At 36.2% G+C, this 15,622-nt stretch overlaps 2 protein-coding genes across 3 annotated transcripts; both read left to right on the top strand.

Moving 5' to 3' along the window:
• Positions 1-3,662: 3,662 nt before the first annotated feature.
• Positions 3,663-9,190, top strand: LOC113774668 (mitochondrial outer membrane protein porin 4). 2 transcript variants are annotated; one of them, XM_027319266.1, is made up of 7 exons: positions 3,663-3,774; positions 4,085-4,163; positions 4,911-4,978; positions 5,400-5,510; positions 5,664-5,750; positions 6,546-6,754; positions 8,468-9,190. In XM_027319266.1, the coding sequence occupies exons 2-7, from the start codon at positions 4,115-4,117 to the stop codon at positions 8,772-8,774; spliced, it is 831 nt and encodes a 276-aa protein (XP_027175067.1). In that variant the 5' UTR covers positions 3,663-3,774; positions 4,085-4,114; the 3' UTR covers positions 8,775-9,190. The 2 variants fall into 2 exon arrangements, with proteins under 2 accessions (XP_027175067.1, XP_027175066.1); XM_027319265.1 differs by having other exon boundaries at positions 3,663-3,810.
• A 901-nt stretch (positions 9,191-10,091) lies between these two features.
• Positions 10,092-14,230, top strand: LOC113773379 (protein YIPF6 homolog). The gene is made up of 3 exons (XM_027318010.1): positions 10,092-10,894; positions 13,388-13,462; positions 13,672-14,230. The coding sequence occupies exons 1-3, from the start codon at positions 10,355-10,357 to the stop codon at positions 13,930-13,932; spliced, it is 876 nt and encodes a 291-aa protein (XP_027173811.1). The 5' UTR covers positions 10,092-10,354; the 3' UTR covers positions 13,933-14,230.
• The last annotated feature ends 1,392 nt before the right edge of the window (positions 14,231-15,622 follow it).

Genomic DNA, 15,622 nt, shown 5'->3' with positions numbered 1-15,622 from the left:
TTTTTATATATACACGATTATACATCTACTCCTACTCCTATCCTATACTAAAGGGAGGGATCCAAGAAGGAGTGGACTCAGAGCGTCGTTAAGGGACCGGCATGAGATTGAACCGCCTTCGGACTAGATAAGTGCATAATTTTAGAAAATTAATGGTCCCTCTCTCGTGGCCATCTCAACCGTGTTTGGTTGGTTCATATGGTAAATTAATTGATATCTAAGAAAACAACCAATATATTGTTGAACGTTTCCACAGACAAACATGGTTTCTGACCCCCAAAACAATGTGTCGTTGTGATGGAGGAGTACCAACTCAACTTAAATTAAAATTGCACAAGATGATCTACATATGGGACAGGAGTTACTTCTAAGCAGCCAATTAAGCATGCATACCCTGTGGAAGGTATGGGAGCAAGGAGATTCAACAATCCTGTCTTTAGACGGAAGGAGCCTATCCCAATAAATTGAACACTCTCTCACTTCTGAATTAGCAGTAGTGCCATTACCATGATGCCGATCAAGAGGAAGTTTGATCACTAAACCTGCCCTAACTTCATCCAAGGCACCCTTTGATTCTTCAGCATACTTGTGTAGCAGCCGGTGCTTCAGGACACCTTCGATCTGCTCACTATTTAAATCAACCTCATGAATCCACTTCTCCTGATCATCAAAACCATAAGGGACAGCAGTATTCCTAAGAGATATAGATTGGCATGCTTCACCTCCCATTGTGACTTCAAGGTCGATAAAGATAACGGGTTTGGGACGCTGCCCGTACAAGACTTCACGACTGAAAAGAAATTTGCAACGCAGGTGTACTGTTGTTTGTAGGACAAGTTGGTCGAGATCACTGCATGCACCAAGAAAACCAATTTGTTCAAGTGCAACATGTATTAAACTTAGCGTCGTCATAAACGAAGTCAATTTCCCCGCTTGGGATTTGGAAAATAGTGCAACTTTTGCCTCCGAGTGCAAATAGCAGCACCTTCCCGGATGATTGTTTTCTGGTAAATATGTTTTCAAATGGATAAGAAACAACCCGCCGAGGGAAGACATGGGTAACTTTTGTTCCACTTGAAAACGCGGATGTCTGCTTCGTACTTTTCAATCATAGCCATTATTCCGCACGTCAAAATAAGAGATCTGTTTGAGGTTCTATATCGATCGATCGGTGTGTTTGTGTGTGCGTGTCTATATCATAAGAAGTATAAAAAGGGGAGTTGGCTGATATGAGTGCAATAGTGATGGTCCCGTATGGGCACCATCAGTAGGTGGTTAATTATGGAATTTCACTTTTATGTTTTGGTGTTGGACAGATTGACTTGCTTAACATATACGGTGGTGGTGTTAGCTTACGTGGAAGCAATTGGGAGCTTCTGAAGTTACATGTCTTGCATGTCTCTGTTAAAAACGGTGCAAATGTGCTTTAGACAGGTGGCTCAATTTGAAATTTCACCTTAACATGTTAGTATTGTATAGATTGAGTTTACATTACTTTTGTTGCCTTATTACGTGGAAGCAATTGGAGGCTTACCCATTTATTTTGATTTTTTTGTAATCTCATTTAAATTCATTTTTGTAAACTAAGTTATCAATTTATACCACCTTTTATACTCATTATTAGTTTTAAATATTTACTTATAATGTTCAATAAGCCTGATTATCAATTTTATTTTCATCCGTACTCTATGTCGCAAAATTACATACTATTTAATAATTGAACAATAAGAATATAAAAATTTGAACTAAGTACTATAAAAGTTAACATAAAAATTTAATCCAAAAATTTTGAACCCCTAGCATTTTTTTCATGTGTAAATTTAAATTTTCATTTTGGAAAGGTAGGAAAATAGGCTAAAACTTGTCATAAATTAGTAATGCTAAAAAATGAGCAAGTTAACAAACTAAGAGAAAATAAAATGATAAAATAAAATCAACAAATAATAATAATAATAATGAAACAAAAGTAGTTAACATCCTGACAAAATGAAGAATCTGAAAAAAAAAATGGGTGGAGAAAGAGAGGAGGTTTGGGAGAAGACAATTCTAAATGATTTAATTGGATTTGATGAGTTATCCAATAAAATTAAATGGGTATTATTGGGTAACTCATTTTATACTCATATGCAAAAATTTAAGATACCCATATCCATCTATTCATAGTCGAGTATGGGTAAATTTAGTTAAATAGATTTGTTTGTCATCTATAGTTTTGCAATAGCTGTTGACATTAGTTTTCTACCATGCAACCACCTATTTTTTTTAATGTAAATAGTGCTTTTGTCTACAGCTCTTTGTATGAGCTTTCTATCCTATAATGACCAATTTTTGGTAATGTACAGACTGCTACAAAATAGTGTACCCACTTATCCTGAACTACCACTCTTTCATCATCAAATTCGCACACACCCACTCTTAACTCCACACACACAACTAACAACTTTACAAAAAACTGGACACCCTCATGCATCGCATGAGGCACAAATAAACTAGTATATATATATATATATATATATATATATGCCAAAAGCCAGAGTTCTAGCCGTTCTGGACTTCCAACTGGTTATTTGGTTTTTTCTTTTTCCAATGTTGATTCGGAAGCTCAATTGGTTTCTTTTTCCCTTTTCCTATATGAATTTGTTTTTCTTCAAAACAATGAATGCGCTTTTTATTTCTTATACTAACGGTTAGGTTATCCATGTGTTTTTATTATTCTTCATTCGTTTAGACTTGCTCTCCTAATTTTTTTACTTAATTAGTCCCCGAATCATTGCTCTATAATTTGATACTTGGAAGTGTATTCTATTTCCAACATTTCAATTTCTTAAAAGTCATAATTGTCCTTCAACTGCGATTTAGCTATTATATTAAAAAAATCAAAAATGTTTTCCATTAATAAGCATTTGTTCTAGAGGAATTGGTGATGCTAATCCTCCAAATAAAAAGGATATATTAATTCATTTCGCTAACTTGGTGTTTGATACCTCATTATCATATTGTTCAAAGGCTACGCTTGGATTAGTTCACGATCGAAAGGTTCTAGTTAAAACCCTAGATTTTTTATTTTTATTTTTGGTAAACTCTATTTATTTTGTTCGGCAATCGACTTTCTTATAAATAAGCAAGTTCAAATTAAGTGAAATAAATCAATTCTTTTAAAGATGTGCAATTATATACTTGCACATTGTGTGCACGCTTATTAATTCCATCAATGCTATTAACAAAAGGAACTCAAATGAGATGGATTAGAGAGTTTTGGGTGCAATGTGTCTAAAATTAAAATTAAAGGCGTAAAATGAAATTTGGATACAAGTTAGGAAGTACAAATGACCTTCGTAAGATGTTATTTTTTCTTTAAAAAAAGGTTCTTTTAATTTATTTGTTTATTTTTGGTAAAAGTGTTGCAATTTAAGGAATAAATGATAACTTTTAAAGTTTAAACCATTAATAGTGAATCCTTTTTTTTTTTAAAAAAAAAAAAAATAGTCTTACAGTGTGCCTTCATGTGAGCAAATAAAGAAAAGCCATGTATGCATGTATGAATTTGCATCGTATTGCATGCCAAATTTTGGTTCAACGACAGGCCTGTGACACAATAGCGTAAACGCCGTAAAGGCGTAAAAGTAACTAGTAACGCCTTTAATAATTACCCATCACTGTAACCTAGGCGTAATTCAGCTGAGCCGCTGACCTCTGCTTTCCCTGTATACCACGCCGTTAAACCTTCCCCATTAACCTCAAACGCCGTTGTTTGCTCAGGTCGTCGCTTATACGGTGATCGTCCTGCTCTCCTTCAGCTCTTTTTCCTTCGTAAGCTCTCTTTATTGATGCATATATGTATACGAAGCGCAATATATTCTTTTTGTGTTCTTTTTTTTTTTTTTTTAAAGGTTGTGCCCACCTTTTCCCGCAGCCCTAATTTAACTCCTCCATTCCTTGGCCAGCTGAGATTAACTTGTCGAATTGGGTCATTTGGGATTCGAGAACTATTTTTGTTTTGTTTTAGTGTGTTTAAATTTGATTTGGGCGCGTAATGTGGAAGGTAGTATTTGTCTAATTGATAATTCTGTTGTTGTCCCATCAGCTTTTGTTTGAACCTTTGCGATTTGAAGAGATGAGCAGCGGTCCGGCCCCATTTTCAGAGATTGGACGACGGGCTAGAGGTATTAGTAGTGAAAGTAATCAATGGATTAAATTTAATGCAGGATAATTGTATCATCGTGCCAATGATAATGTGTCTAGCTATCTGGTATAGCGGGTTTATAAGAATGTTTCTGGTTCAAGTTTCCATCGTTATAGATTTAATAAACGCGTTGTTATAATGGGCATTATTTGAATTGAAAATGTGAAAGTAAAGACTTTGCCTAATGGGGTTTAATGGTGAGAAAAGGTAAGTAAATGATTTTGGAGTGGCACGTTTGGTTCTTACCATGTAGGGAGAAGCTAGGAATATACTTCTGAAATACAAAGGAGAAAAAAAGATGTGTTTACTATATCTGTTCTTCTAAATACCTTGAACTGAATATGATTTTTGTGTTTATGTGCAGTGTCTTACAGATGGAATTGATCCTTTGCTCGTTCGCTATTTTTCTTTATGCTGTTAATCCCGGGAAGTGTGTGTTGTGTCACTTCTTAAGGAAATTCATTGAGCCTCATCTATGTGTCCCAAACTTCTCTGAAAATTGCCTTTTGACTAACTGCAAATGTTTTTGAAGATAAGCTCTGGATATCTTTTTGAGCTGTAGCTACATTGACAATGTTGACAAGACATAGAAAGTATTGCATCTATAGAAGCCAGCTTCTGGCAATCCTTTCCTTCTGTATATTCTCATATAAAGACACGAATGGATTTCTTTGCTTCTGCTAAAATTGTCTGCTCTCTGGCTAAGATCTTTAATGCGTTTTTTCAGATGTTTTGGCTAAAGATTACAACTATGACCAGAAGATCACTATTTCCATTCCAAGCGCCACTGGAATGGTACTATACCTTCTAAGCTTTTCTCGTCATTCTAGATGCTTATAAATGATTTTTCAAGCCTTTAGCAGCTATTACTTACAGCTATTATGTAATTTTGAGAAAATATCTTGTCTGAAAAATAACTAAAATTATGTGACAGAGAATGTTGAATAATAATATATGCACTTAATTTTTACAGTAAGCATGATTTAGGCAAACTAATCATGGTTTTCATATGGGTTCTACTTTACTAATTAAAACAAGCCGTAACTATTACTTTCCATTTCCTCATTGAGACCATGAATTAGTGAATTTCCTTCAGCATGCACTTCAAATTATTATTTTTTTAAATTTCTTTCTCCTTTTATTAAGGTGTTAAAATTGACAATCAATCATTTCGTATTTTGCCAAGGCTCTATAACAGAGTTGAGTTTTTTTCCAGGGTCTTACAGCAACTGGTGTAAAGAGGGATCAAATTTTCGTCGGTGACATTAGTACACAATACAAGACTGGAAGGACTACTGTTGATGTGAAAGTTGATACGTATTCAAATGTATGATATGATTCCTACCTTTCAGCAGATTAATGACTAGGACATATAGTATTCCTTGCTATATCTTCAGCTTACTATTTTGTCCCTTGTAAATGATTCCCTTGTATTATATTCTGCCATAGAATAGGCATTCATTGGTATTTGTCTTTGCAGGTATCAACAAAGGTAACCTTGAATGAAGTCCTTTCATCTACAAAAGCAGCATTTAGTTTCAACATACCAGATCACAAGTCTGGCAAGGTTAGTCTTGTTAAATACAGGGTGAAAACCATTCACTCATCCAATGCAGTCATCTTTTAAAATCTTTGCATCTATGTTTATTAGTTTCAAGATACAATTAATTATGATAAATTGCTATACTTAAAAGTAAATGGTGCAATAAAGTATCACAATCTGGTTTTATTGTTAGACATTCTTGTTTCCTTGATAAGATTCTGAGTTGGCATATCCGAATTGATGTCATCTGGTGTGATGAAAGGAAACTACAGTTCTGACACATGTTGACCTTAATAGAGTTGTGTTGGATTTTAGCCAAGGAAAAACTCTAAAAATGAGACATGCATTTGAGGAGACTAGAACAGTTTACTTTCTTCATTGATGGATCATCAATGTATAGGAGTAAATTAACCAAAAAAAAAAACACTGTTTTTGCCTCAAGAATCTCAATGAAATCAACAAGAATTCAAAGGAAATTTGAACTAGTAAAATGTGAAAATCTAAATCTACTCCTGGTTGTTCTAACTAGTTGACTTATTCTTGAGCTAACAAAATCTACCCAAATCTACTGATGGACACAGTAAAAGTGGCATATCTCAAAAAGTTGCAATTTGGTTCTCCAAAATGGACTATCACTAGGACCAGTATAGCTATTTGTTTTACCACAATATTCTGAAACCATTGCATTGCACATCAGATTTCAGTTGAAGACATGAATTCTCCTAGTCGTAACTTAGGCACACCTTGTAAATATTATGTTCCTTGTTACCTGCCCCTACTCGTGCTGATACAAGTTTCTTGATCTGGCCTATTTTTCAGCTTGAAATACATTACCTTCATCCTCATGCAGCCATTAATTCCAGTATTGGCTTGAATCCTTCCCCTCTTTTGGAGATTTCTGGTGCAATTGGTCTAAAGGAATTAGCTGTTGGGGGTGAAATTGGATTTGATACTGCTTCTTCTTCTTTTACCAAGTACAATGCCGGAATAAGTTTCAACAAGCCCGACTTTTCTGCAGCACTCATACTGTATGTATTTGAAGTTTTCTGCATAATCTTGGTGCCTTGTTATATTTCTTTTATGGCTGTTTTGTGCAGAATTCTTTTTGGTTTTACTGTACGTAGCAGAGGCTTTGTGGTATGCTTGATTTGATGTGCTATGGGAAAATTTGCCAGCAAAAATCCTTAGTTTTAAGTCTTGTAGATTGTTCTAACTCATTGCATTCCTGTCTATTTTGAGAATTCATAGCCACTTGAGGTATTCCATAAACACTTTTGAGAGAATCCACGATCAAAGTAAATTATACTTGATTCTCTATGTAACTTTCTCCATTCATTAGGTGCAGAATCCACCATCAAATGGAGCTGAACATGGGATAAGCAAAAGTGATGAATTTAGAAATAGAAAGCAGTTGGGAATTAGTTGATTTGAAAGTTTCAGATAGAAAAAGATATTTTGGGCTTAATGCACAAAAGAAAATCTTCCTAGGCAGCTGGAAGACATGAGATGAGTAGTTGGCATTTGGCTAGAATAAATGGGTTGTTAAACTTAAGAAATAGTTAATGTTCTTCTCAGTCTTCTTTGTGGGGAAAAGGATAACCTTAGGAAGAGAAACTTCATGAACTAGAGAACTTGTGAAAAATGTGAACAAACTCTTCCAGAACTTTTTAGCATTCAAAAGTTGTTTATGATGAGCGAATCGTGCAAGGAGCATTGATGACTAGACTGTTCCATTCTGGAACTCCAATCTGAGAATTAGTATGTCTTCATGCTGATTTTTGTTTGCAACAGAATGTGATGGAAACGTTATTATGATCTAAGGAATTTATGTTCAGTTGTAGTGGTGAAAGGCAGGATGATGCAAATTTAATTGTGACATTTGGCAATTCATGCTGTGGGTTCTTCCCGTCATTTTGGAGCTTAAAATGCAAGATTTTGCAACTTTAACAAATTTATTTCATAAAGGTTGTGTATTATCCAGCTTGATAGCATCTTAGCACTAAACTTCTTTTTTCTTCACAATCTGGATCTGAATATCTTTTACCTGGTAGATTGCCTGGCCAAATGGTTCTTCTGTTTGGCATTTTTCATTACTGTTTTGGTTACATGCCTCATATTACAGTTGTGGCATTATTTATATAGATTTCATGCTAGAGATGAATTGACCGGGGACCCATTTCTATAGTAGTTGCCTCCTTTCTTGTTGGAGCTGTTCAAATGAGAGGGGCATTATAAATGTCTGTATGCATAACTTCTGAATCCTGAAATCTGGCCATGGTTGTTTCCTATTCTTTGTGATCCATTTGTGATACAATTGGTGCTTTATGCTGGAGATTGATAGGCACCTAAGAGGATGAATTTTGTGTTGGGATTCAGTTATCCGCGGCTGGAGCAACACTAAGTAATGATAGGTGCATGAACCTATTGATATATTTATGGCTGGGTGCTAATATAGAACTTCTAGTGTGTACCTTCTTTATGTTCTAAGTTTGATGTTGGCAGAAAGCTGACTGCCTCTTATCACCGCACTTGCCTAAAATCTAATTTGGACTATGTTACTGTGCTGGGCCCCTCAATCTACTTATATACACTGACATCTGATTTCTAGTATCCTTTTGAGTTCATTGCTATATTGGATAAAGATTAAAGATTATGCATGTGATTATTACCCTCATAGTAGTTCAGAGGAGAAGTAAGCTCGTTTTGATCATCCCTCTAACGTTGTATTCTTTTCCACACAGGACGGACAAGGGAGAAACCCTAAAGGCATCATATGTTCACACCATAAATCCTTTGAGCGGGAATGAAGTTGCTGCTGAAATGATTCACAGATTTTCTACATATGAGAACAGTTTTAGCATTGGAAGCGTTCACAAATTTGATCCTCTCACCACAGTAAAAACAAGATTCTTTGATAATGGTAAGATTTCGATGCTGTGCCAACGGGAATGGAGGCCCAAATCCCTTGTTACTGTATCAGCCGAGTATGACTCAAAGTCCATTAATTCAACGCCCAAGTTGGGTCTTGCCGTAGCTCTTAAGCCTTGAGCAAATTTTGATGCTTCTCTGGTTGAGATTATTTTGTCTGGCACCTTGATCTTAACTATTCGAACCATGTGGTGGTCTACAGTTTGTTTCAATCATATGCGGGTCTAAGAATTTAGCCTTTTGATGCATTTGCTAGCGTCCTCTGTGGGAAATGGACCCAATTTTGATACATCCACACAATTATGCTGATAATTTTGAAGAACTTTGTTACCAAAATGAGCAGCATAGTTGATTGTATCGTAGTTAATTGCCTGGAATGGCCGAAATTGTGGGGTATTGGAACTGGAAGTGATCCATTCTGAGCTCGAATTTTCATTGTTGACAATAAGCATTTCAGACAGATTCGGAAGCTTCTTAATTTGTTGTCGTCTTTACTTCTGGTTTAATAAGATGGAGATGCCTCTGTCCAGGAAATATATATATTTCCATTTAGCAGGATGTTAAAGCAGGAAACTCTTCAAGTTCATATTCTCATTCTCCTTTTTGACCTGGGTCTGAATTTGCAGCTGTATATGATCTAGGAAGCAGAAGACATACAGATCTTGATGCAGAAAATATCAACAACGTATGAGAAATATTTTGGTGACCAAATTAGCCATGGTCTCAGGGCTTTTAGAGTGCTTGTGAGATGCTTATCAAAGTACACTGCAACAGTTTTCGTCGAACTGAAAATCTTTCGGACTTCTTTTTCCCTTTTTTGAGCACGAAGGTGAAAGTGATATCTTTATTACAAAACCTCCATGACGTGCAGACAAAACCTACATAAGAAATTCGAGTTTGTGATTGCATTCAACTATAGTTCTTCCATCTTTCAAAAGAAAAAAAAAAAAAACTATGAGTGTTTTTAACCAAGTTTGTCTTCTATAAATTTTTTAACAACTTTATCCAGTAACTTCAAAAAATTCTTCAAAATTTTTAAATGATACACATCAAAATTTTTTTATACAATTTCTGCAGTAAGTTAGAGTAGACGGGCCATAGTTCTTCCATGAAGATAAAATTTATAAAATTTTAAATAAATACTAAAAAAACTCATTTGGCAAACGGGCTATCGTCCTTCCATGAAGATGAGTATATTAGTAGGAAGAGAAAAGTCCACAGGTCACAAATGGTTGAATTTCAGTAATCCTTCAATTACAGCAAAAATGAAATAAATATTTCTTTTTCTACTGAATAGTAAATCCTTAGCGGTAATGATAAGCAGCAGCAAATTACACAAATGCACCCCAAATATTGCTATTGTTGTTGGCCCAGGTACATCAAATAAGCACACTCCACGCCAGACCAATTTTACTTCTCATCTAAGGTAAAAAAAATAGGGGGGGAAGAAGGAAGAAGAAAGGGTAAGCTTTAGAAGAAACAAAAACCCAAAATATTTCTTCCCCGGGAACAATCAACAGAACAGATAGCACCATCATCGCCACCCCTCTTCACCGACTGACCACCCGGCCCACCTCTCCCAAGTCCTTCGCCTGATCTTTAATTCTCCCAGCCAAAAGCTCTCTAATCATATCACTGAATTCCCAGCTCAAAATCAGCAAATTTCTGCACAAATAAGCTAAAAAAAAAAACGACAAAAAATGTCCCGCAATCCCGACAGCGACACCATTCCTCTTCACTCAACTTCTCAATCCGACATCGACGAGATCGAAAACCTCATCAATTCTCAGCCTTACCCTTCTTCCGTCCTCCCGGCTCGGCCCCCTTCTCCTCCACGCGCTTCCATCCCTATCTCCTCTTCCCCTCTGCCTCCCCCGGCCCCACCTCTCTCCTCTTCCTCCAATTCCACTAAGCCCATCCCCGTCCCTCCCGCTGCCGCCAAATTACCTCCATTGCCCCCGTCTGCCAACACCCGCTCTAATGGGACCAGTAATGTTGGTGGCTCGTCCAGTATTGCGGCTGCCGGGTTTGGTCCCGCTCCCAATACTCTAACCGAGCCCGTTTGGGACACCGTGAAAAGGGATCTGTCCAGAATCGTTAGTAATTTGAAATTGGTGGTTTTTCCTAACCCCTATAGGGAGGATCCGGGCAAGGCCTTGAGGGATTGGGATCTGTGGGGGCCTTTTTTCTTCATTGTCTTCTTGGGGCTTACCCTGTCTTGGTCTGCATCCGTTAAGAAGGTAATTTTAGCTTCCATTTGATCTGTTATTCTCCATTTTTGTGTGATTTTTATTTTTCTGACTTTCTTGCTATAGATTGCAATTAGGTCGCCGCCCATTTGATCTTTTTTGTCTGCCTATCTATGTTTATGTTTATCTTGCTCTAGCTGCAATTGGGCTACTCTCATTTTGTTTTTTAGTTAGTAATCCCTTGATCTGTTTCTTAGCATTTTTATGCTATTTTTATGTTCTTGTTGGAATGCGATTCGCTTCTTGTTATTTGTTGGATTTTGTGGTTGGGTAATTTATAGGCTATATAAGGAAATAATACTTGGGATTTTTTTTTTTTTTTTTTTTGCTTCCCATAATTTGACTATGCGCTTTGGTGCAACTTGCATTTGGACCTTGGTTGATGCAGACATATGAGATAGTCATGTAAATCTCTAGGCATGCAGAATATGACTTCTTGATAATGCATGAGTTTAAAGAATGTTTTGAGGGTTTAAGGAAATGGAGAATGAATTGATAGAGAAGAGAGTGTATTAGTAGATAGATATTTGTCCAACAATGATCTAATCTCCAAGTTTTGGGATGGGACTCTGTTCAGACGTGTGTATGTGCAAGAAAGGTTTGTGTCAGATTTAATGAGACCGCTTTGCTGGGTGTAACCAAGTAGAAGTGAAAGCTACAAAACCATGATTCATGTTTTGAATTTAGTTTATCTAGGAAATTTAAAGTGGCAAACTGATGGAAATTGATGGCTTCATTTGGCGTCTTTCTTTTTGCTTCCTCATTATTGATTTCTTGATAGTGTAAGTTGTCCATTAGAAAGAATGTTGTCTTACGGTTCGAGTTTCTTTTTTGCTGATATGGCAGTAATAGTTGTTACTGACTATATCTATAGATTCGGTATGTTTATCTTCGATAGGAAAACGACCGGTAGGTGTGGACTCAGTTTTAAGAAAAGGGTCATTACCAAATTTGCATTAAGAAAACATTTTTATGAAAGATGTTTTATAAATGCTGAAAAATGCTTGTGGCCTAATCATACTTTTTTCCATGGAATATTGGTTTACCTTTTCCAATCTGTATAGTCTGCTTTTAATTACCACGTTCTAGATTGGTTCATATGTTTCTTTTGAGTATCATCATCATTTGGATCAAGTTTGCTATTGATAACTTTTTTATCACAAAATAAGGGATAAACTAATGATGGATACTTCTTGATATTAAGAGAAAAAATTAATTGATTGATTGAAATTTGAATTGGAGTTGTCTCTTTAAGGACGTCTGATAATATTGGAATGATACTGAAAAGATTAGCATGGACCCTACAAGCTTGACCTATAACTACGCCTTTTGGTAATGCATATGTTTTGCATGTGTTCTGCATAATTTTACTTGGAACTTCTTCTTATGGCATTGCATTAGTTCTGCCTTCATTGGCATAGTACTTAACAGTTTTATACTGTTAGAGCTAAATTTACTCTTGTTTAAGGATTGTTGTTTTCTTCTTAAAAAACATCCCTGAAGATTACAAATATGTCCATAGTTTACATTGGTCATTTGTGCTTTAGGAATATGTTGGTGACAAAAGGTAATACCATATTGAAGGGAAAATTTGTACATGCGCACGGTGTATTGGCAATTGTCGTTTTTCCAGCATCACTTTGGCGTTATTATTTGCATTTATTAACCGGATTTACTTTTTAGTTTGACTTACGTTTGTGAGGAGGAATAATTATACATGTGCCTGGTGCAGCACTCTTGTCCTTTCGGGATCATGTTGGCCTTATCCCTTGCATCTAGTGAAATCATATACTCTTTAGTTTGATTTTGAGATAGAGAGAGAGAGAGAGATCCAATATTCTAACAAAAGTTATATTAACAATTTGAGCAATGTTGCCAGCCAAAAAGAGTTACTAAGAATTAAGTTAGTGTAGTTGCCATGTAACAATTACTGGCTTATACTAAAACTGAGAAGTCTTGAAGCTAGAGGTCATGGTGCTAATAAATTGAGATAATGCTGTAACTTTTTCTTGAATCAAATGAAAGAAAAGTTTTATATATATATATATATATATATAAATATGCATAAAGGTATTGATATGCAATTTATCTTGCTACTATTTGGGTCTGTACTGTGAAGGACTTGTGTCACCTGTGCAAGTAATTTTCCAATAGTCAACATTGAGAATGCTTCAGGTCCTTATTTTGATGAAATGATGGATTAATGCATCTCTATGAAGTTCTGAGCTTAGTTTGCATAATTTGAGATCCCCTTCAGACATGTTGCTCTTGGTTTTGCATGAACAATTCGATAATTGTTTCTTCAGTTCTGTTGCTTTTGTATGCTCGTTAATTTTATCTTTACAGTTCTACTACTTATTTTTTACTCCTTTGCTTGGGTGCACATTCAGAATGGTTTGAATGGCACTAAAAATTGATGTTTTCTTCATCTTACTTTATCACAATCTAATGTTCTGATTTCGTGTGCTTTTGACCTTTTTGCAGTCTGAGGTTTTCGCTGTTGCATTTGCACTACTTGCTGCAGGAGCTGTGATTTTGACATTGAATGTATTGCTGCTGGTATGCATCCTTGCCTTGCTGACTTTTACAAATAAATGCAAGCACCTGCGTCATTGTAGTTTATGCTTTTGTCCTTTCATGTTTTTTTCTTTAGGAATTAGTAGCTCAACTGTTTTAACACTTTCAGAAATAGGAATTGTGTTTATTGAACTGAGAAATTCTGAAGTGTTTAGTTCAAATAGCTGTAACTTTTCATGTTCATATTTTAGGGCGGTCACATAATCTTCTTCCAGAGCCTGAGCCTTCTGGGTTATTGTCTATTCCCTCTGGATGTTGGTGCCTTAATCTGCATGTTGAAGGACAATGTGATTTTGAAGGTGGTTGTGGTGTGTGTTACTTTAGCTTGGAGTTCATGGGCTGCTTATCCATTCATGAGCACAGCAGTTAATCCTAGGAGGAAAGCTCTAGCACTCTACCCTGTGTTCCTCATGTATGTATCTGTCGGTTTTCTGATCATTGCAATCGATTAATGCACTACTTTTGGTGGGTGCCAATCATAGCAATTTATACAAAGCGGATGACTCTTAGATGGCATTGTAGGGACTTGGTGTCTCGTACGAAAATTTTCTTGGATCTTCTGACACTATTTTTGACTGGATCCCCAGGTTTTCTGAAAATATCGCTTGTACTAGTTGTATGTAATTCCTTTACACGCCTTCCTTTTTGTTTTTGTAAACCACTCGCTAATGCAAGTTTCTTTGCACGAATTGTAGTAGCTATTGCAAGTCATTTTATCTCTTGAAGAGAATCGTTGAACTTGGTTTCAACTATTCAACAACTCTCTTTCATTTGGCTTCAGAAGGAAAAAGAAAAGATAATCATAGCAATTGACTACTTTGATTTGAACATGCTCGTGAAAACCTAGGCTAGGATCCGTGTATCACTGATGTTTGACGGTATACATGGCCGAATTTTTAACAGAGAAAATGCGGTACATCTTTTCCTGTATATGAATATAGGAGTCATCTCTCCTGCATGGAAAGAGTTGAATCTTCAGCATTGCTCGTCTACCACAGTTATTGCTATAGCAGATAACCTGGTTTTGTTGGTTAACTGCACCATCTGCGGCTTGTTAGCTATATATCACGTACAGGAACTTCCGCAAGAGGCGATGTATGTTATCAGAATTCATGTTGAGTAGCAGCAAATAAATTACTGTATTCTTCAATTAGGCCAATACTTTCATCCCAGAATCACGTACTTCTCTTTTTCAAAATTCTAAGTACGTATAGCCTGTTGATCATGGATCAAACAGTTAACGTCAAGATCAGAATGGACAAATGGAAGGTATTAAAATTTAAAGGGGAGGAGAAGACGGGAGTAATGTTTAGAAGATGAACATCTTAGGGGTTGCAGATTGATGAATAAAGATCAGATGTGGGGTTTGTGACTTGGGAGAGGTTGAAAAAGTGGGAAGGAGAAAAGGTGATTTGGATGAGGAAGAGGGAGAATGACACATGCACTGGCGAGGATGCCAGTGAGAAACTGAGAATTGAGGTGAGTTGGGTCTATTTTTAATTAACAAAACTACAGGATTTCTTTTTTAAATTATGAAGAACAACCTAAAGACTGATGTCTGTGACTTGAAAGAGACACACACCTTGACCTAAAAACTTAAATAGTAATCGATGACCAAAACCCAAGTTGAAATTTGACTTCCAGGCTCAAAGCCATCATCCCAGCACATTGGAACAAGCTTTTTTTAAATTGCCTTTCACCTGTAGTATATCTTTTCAGCCTGGCTAAGATTCACGCAATATAAAGTAAAAACAAAAACACATTGCGGGTTGGAAGAGCCCACAAGTGCCTTATGAGTATGCCGCCACAACCACCAATGAAAAGGATATTTCTTTATTAATCTTAATAACTATTATGTTATGTGAATGTGAGTCGACGGGGAGCTTCCGAGGAAACCAACCAGTGATGATGGCGAGTCCAAGATGGGATCTGTATTAACTATTATTGATTATCTTCTAATCTTTCCTTGTTTGGTACAGTTGAGTGGTGGCAGCAAATTGATGCTCAACAGTCAGCACTTGAATGTCCATTATTGCCTCTAAAGCATAAGAAACAATGGAGGTGAATCAGCATGCAGTCATCCTAAAAATGTACGCGTGATAAAGCTTAGATTATTTTCACTACTATGAGCTTTTTCTACAA

The sequence above is a fragment of the Coffea eugenioides genome, chromosome 6 (genome assembly GCF_003713205.1).
Source record: "Coffea eugenioides isolate CCC68of chromosome 6, Ceug_1.0, whole genome shotgun sequence".
NCBI classification, from domain to species: Eukaryota; Viridiplantae; Streptophyta; class Magnoliopsida; order Gentianales; family Rubiaceae; genus Coffea; species Coffea eugenioides.
This window is presented reverse-complemented; position numbering and strand designations above follow the sequence as displayed.

Bases quoted from the DNA above. Each gene is read 5' to 3' on its own strand.
- LOC113774668 (XM_027319266.1), top strand. From the start codon at position 4,115: ATGAGCAGCGGTCCGGCCCCATTTTCAGAGATTGGACGACGGGCTAGA. The intron at 4,979-5,399 runs GTACTATACCTT...GTTTTTTTCCAG, and splicing joins TTCCAAGCGCCACTGGAATG to GGTCTTACAGCAACTGGTGT. The intron at 5,751-6,545 runs GTTAGTCTTGTT...CCTATTTTTCAG, and splicing joins CAGATCACAAGTCTGGCAAG to CTTGAAATACATTACCTTCA.
- LOC113773379 (XM_027318010.1), top strand. From the start codon at position 10,355: ATGTCCCGCAATCCCGACAGCGACACCATTCCTCTTCACTCAACTTCT. The intron at 10,895-13,387 runs GTAATTTTAGCT...ACCTTTTTGCAG, and splicing joins GGTCTGCATCCGTTAAGAAG to TCTGAGGTTTTCGCTGTTGC. The intron at 13,463-13,671 runs GTATGCATCCTT...TTCATATTTTAG, and splicing joins CATTGAATGTATTGCTGCTG to GGCGGTCACATAATCTTCTT.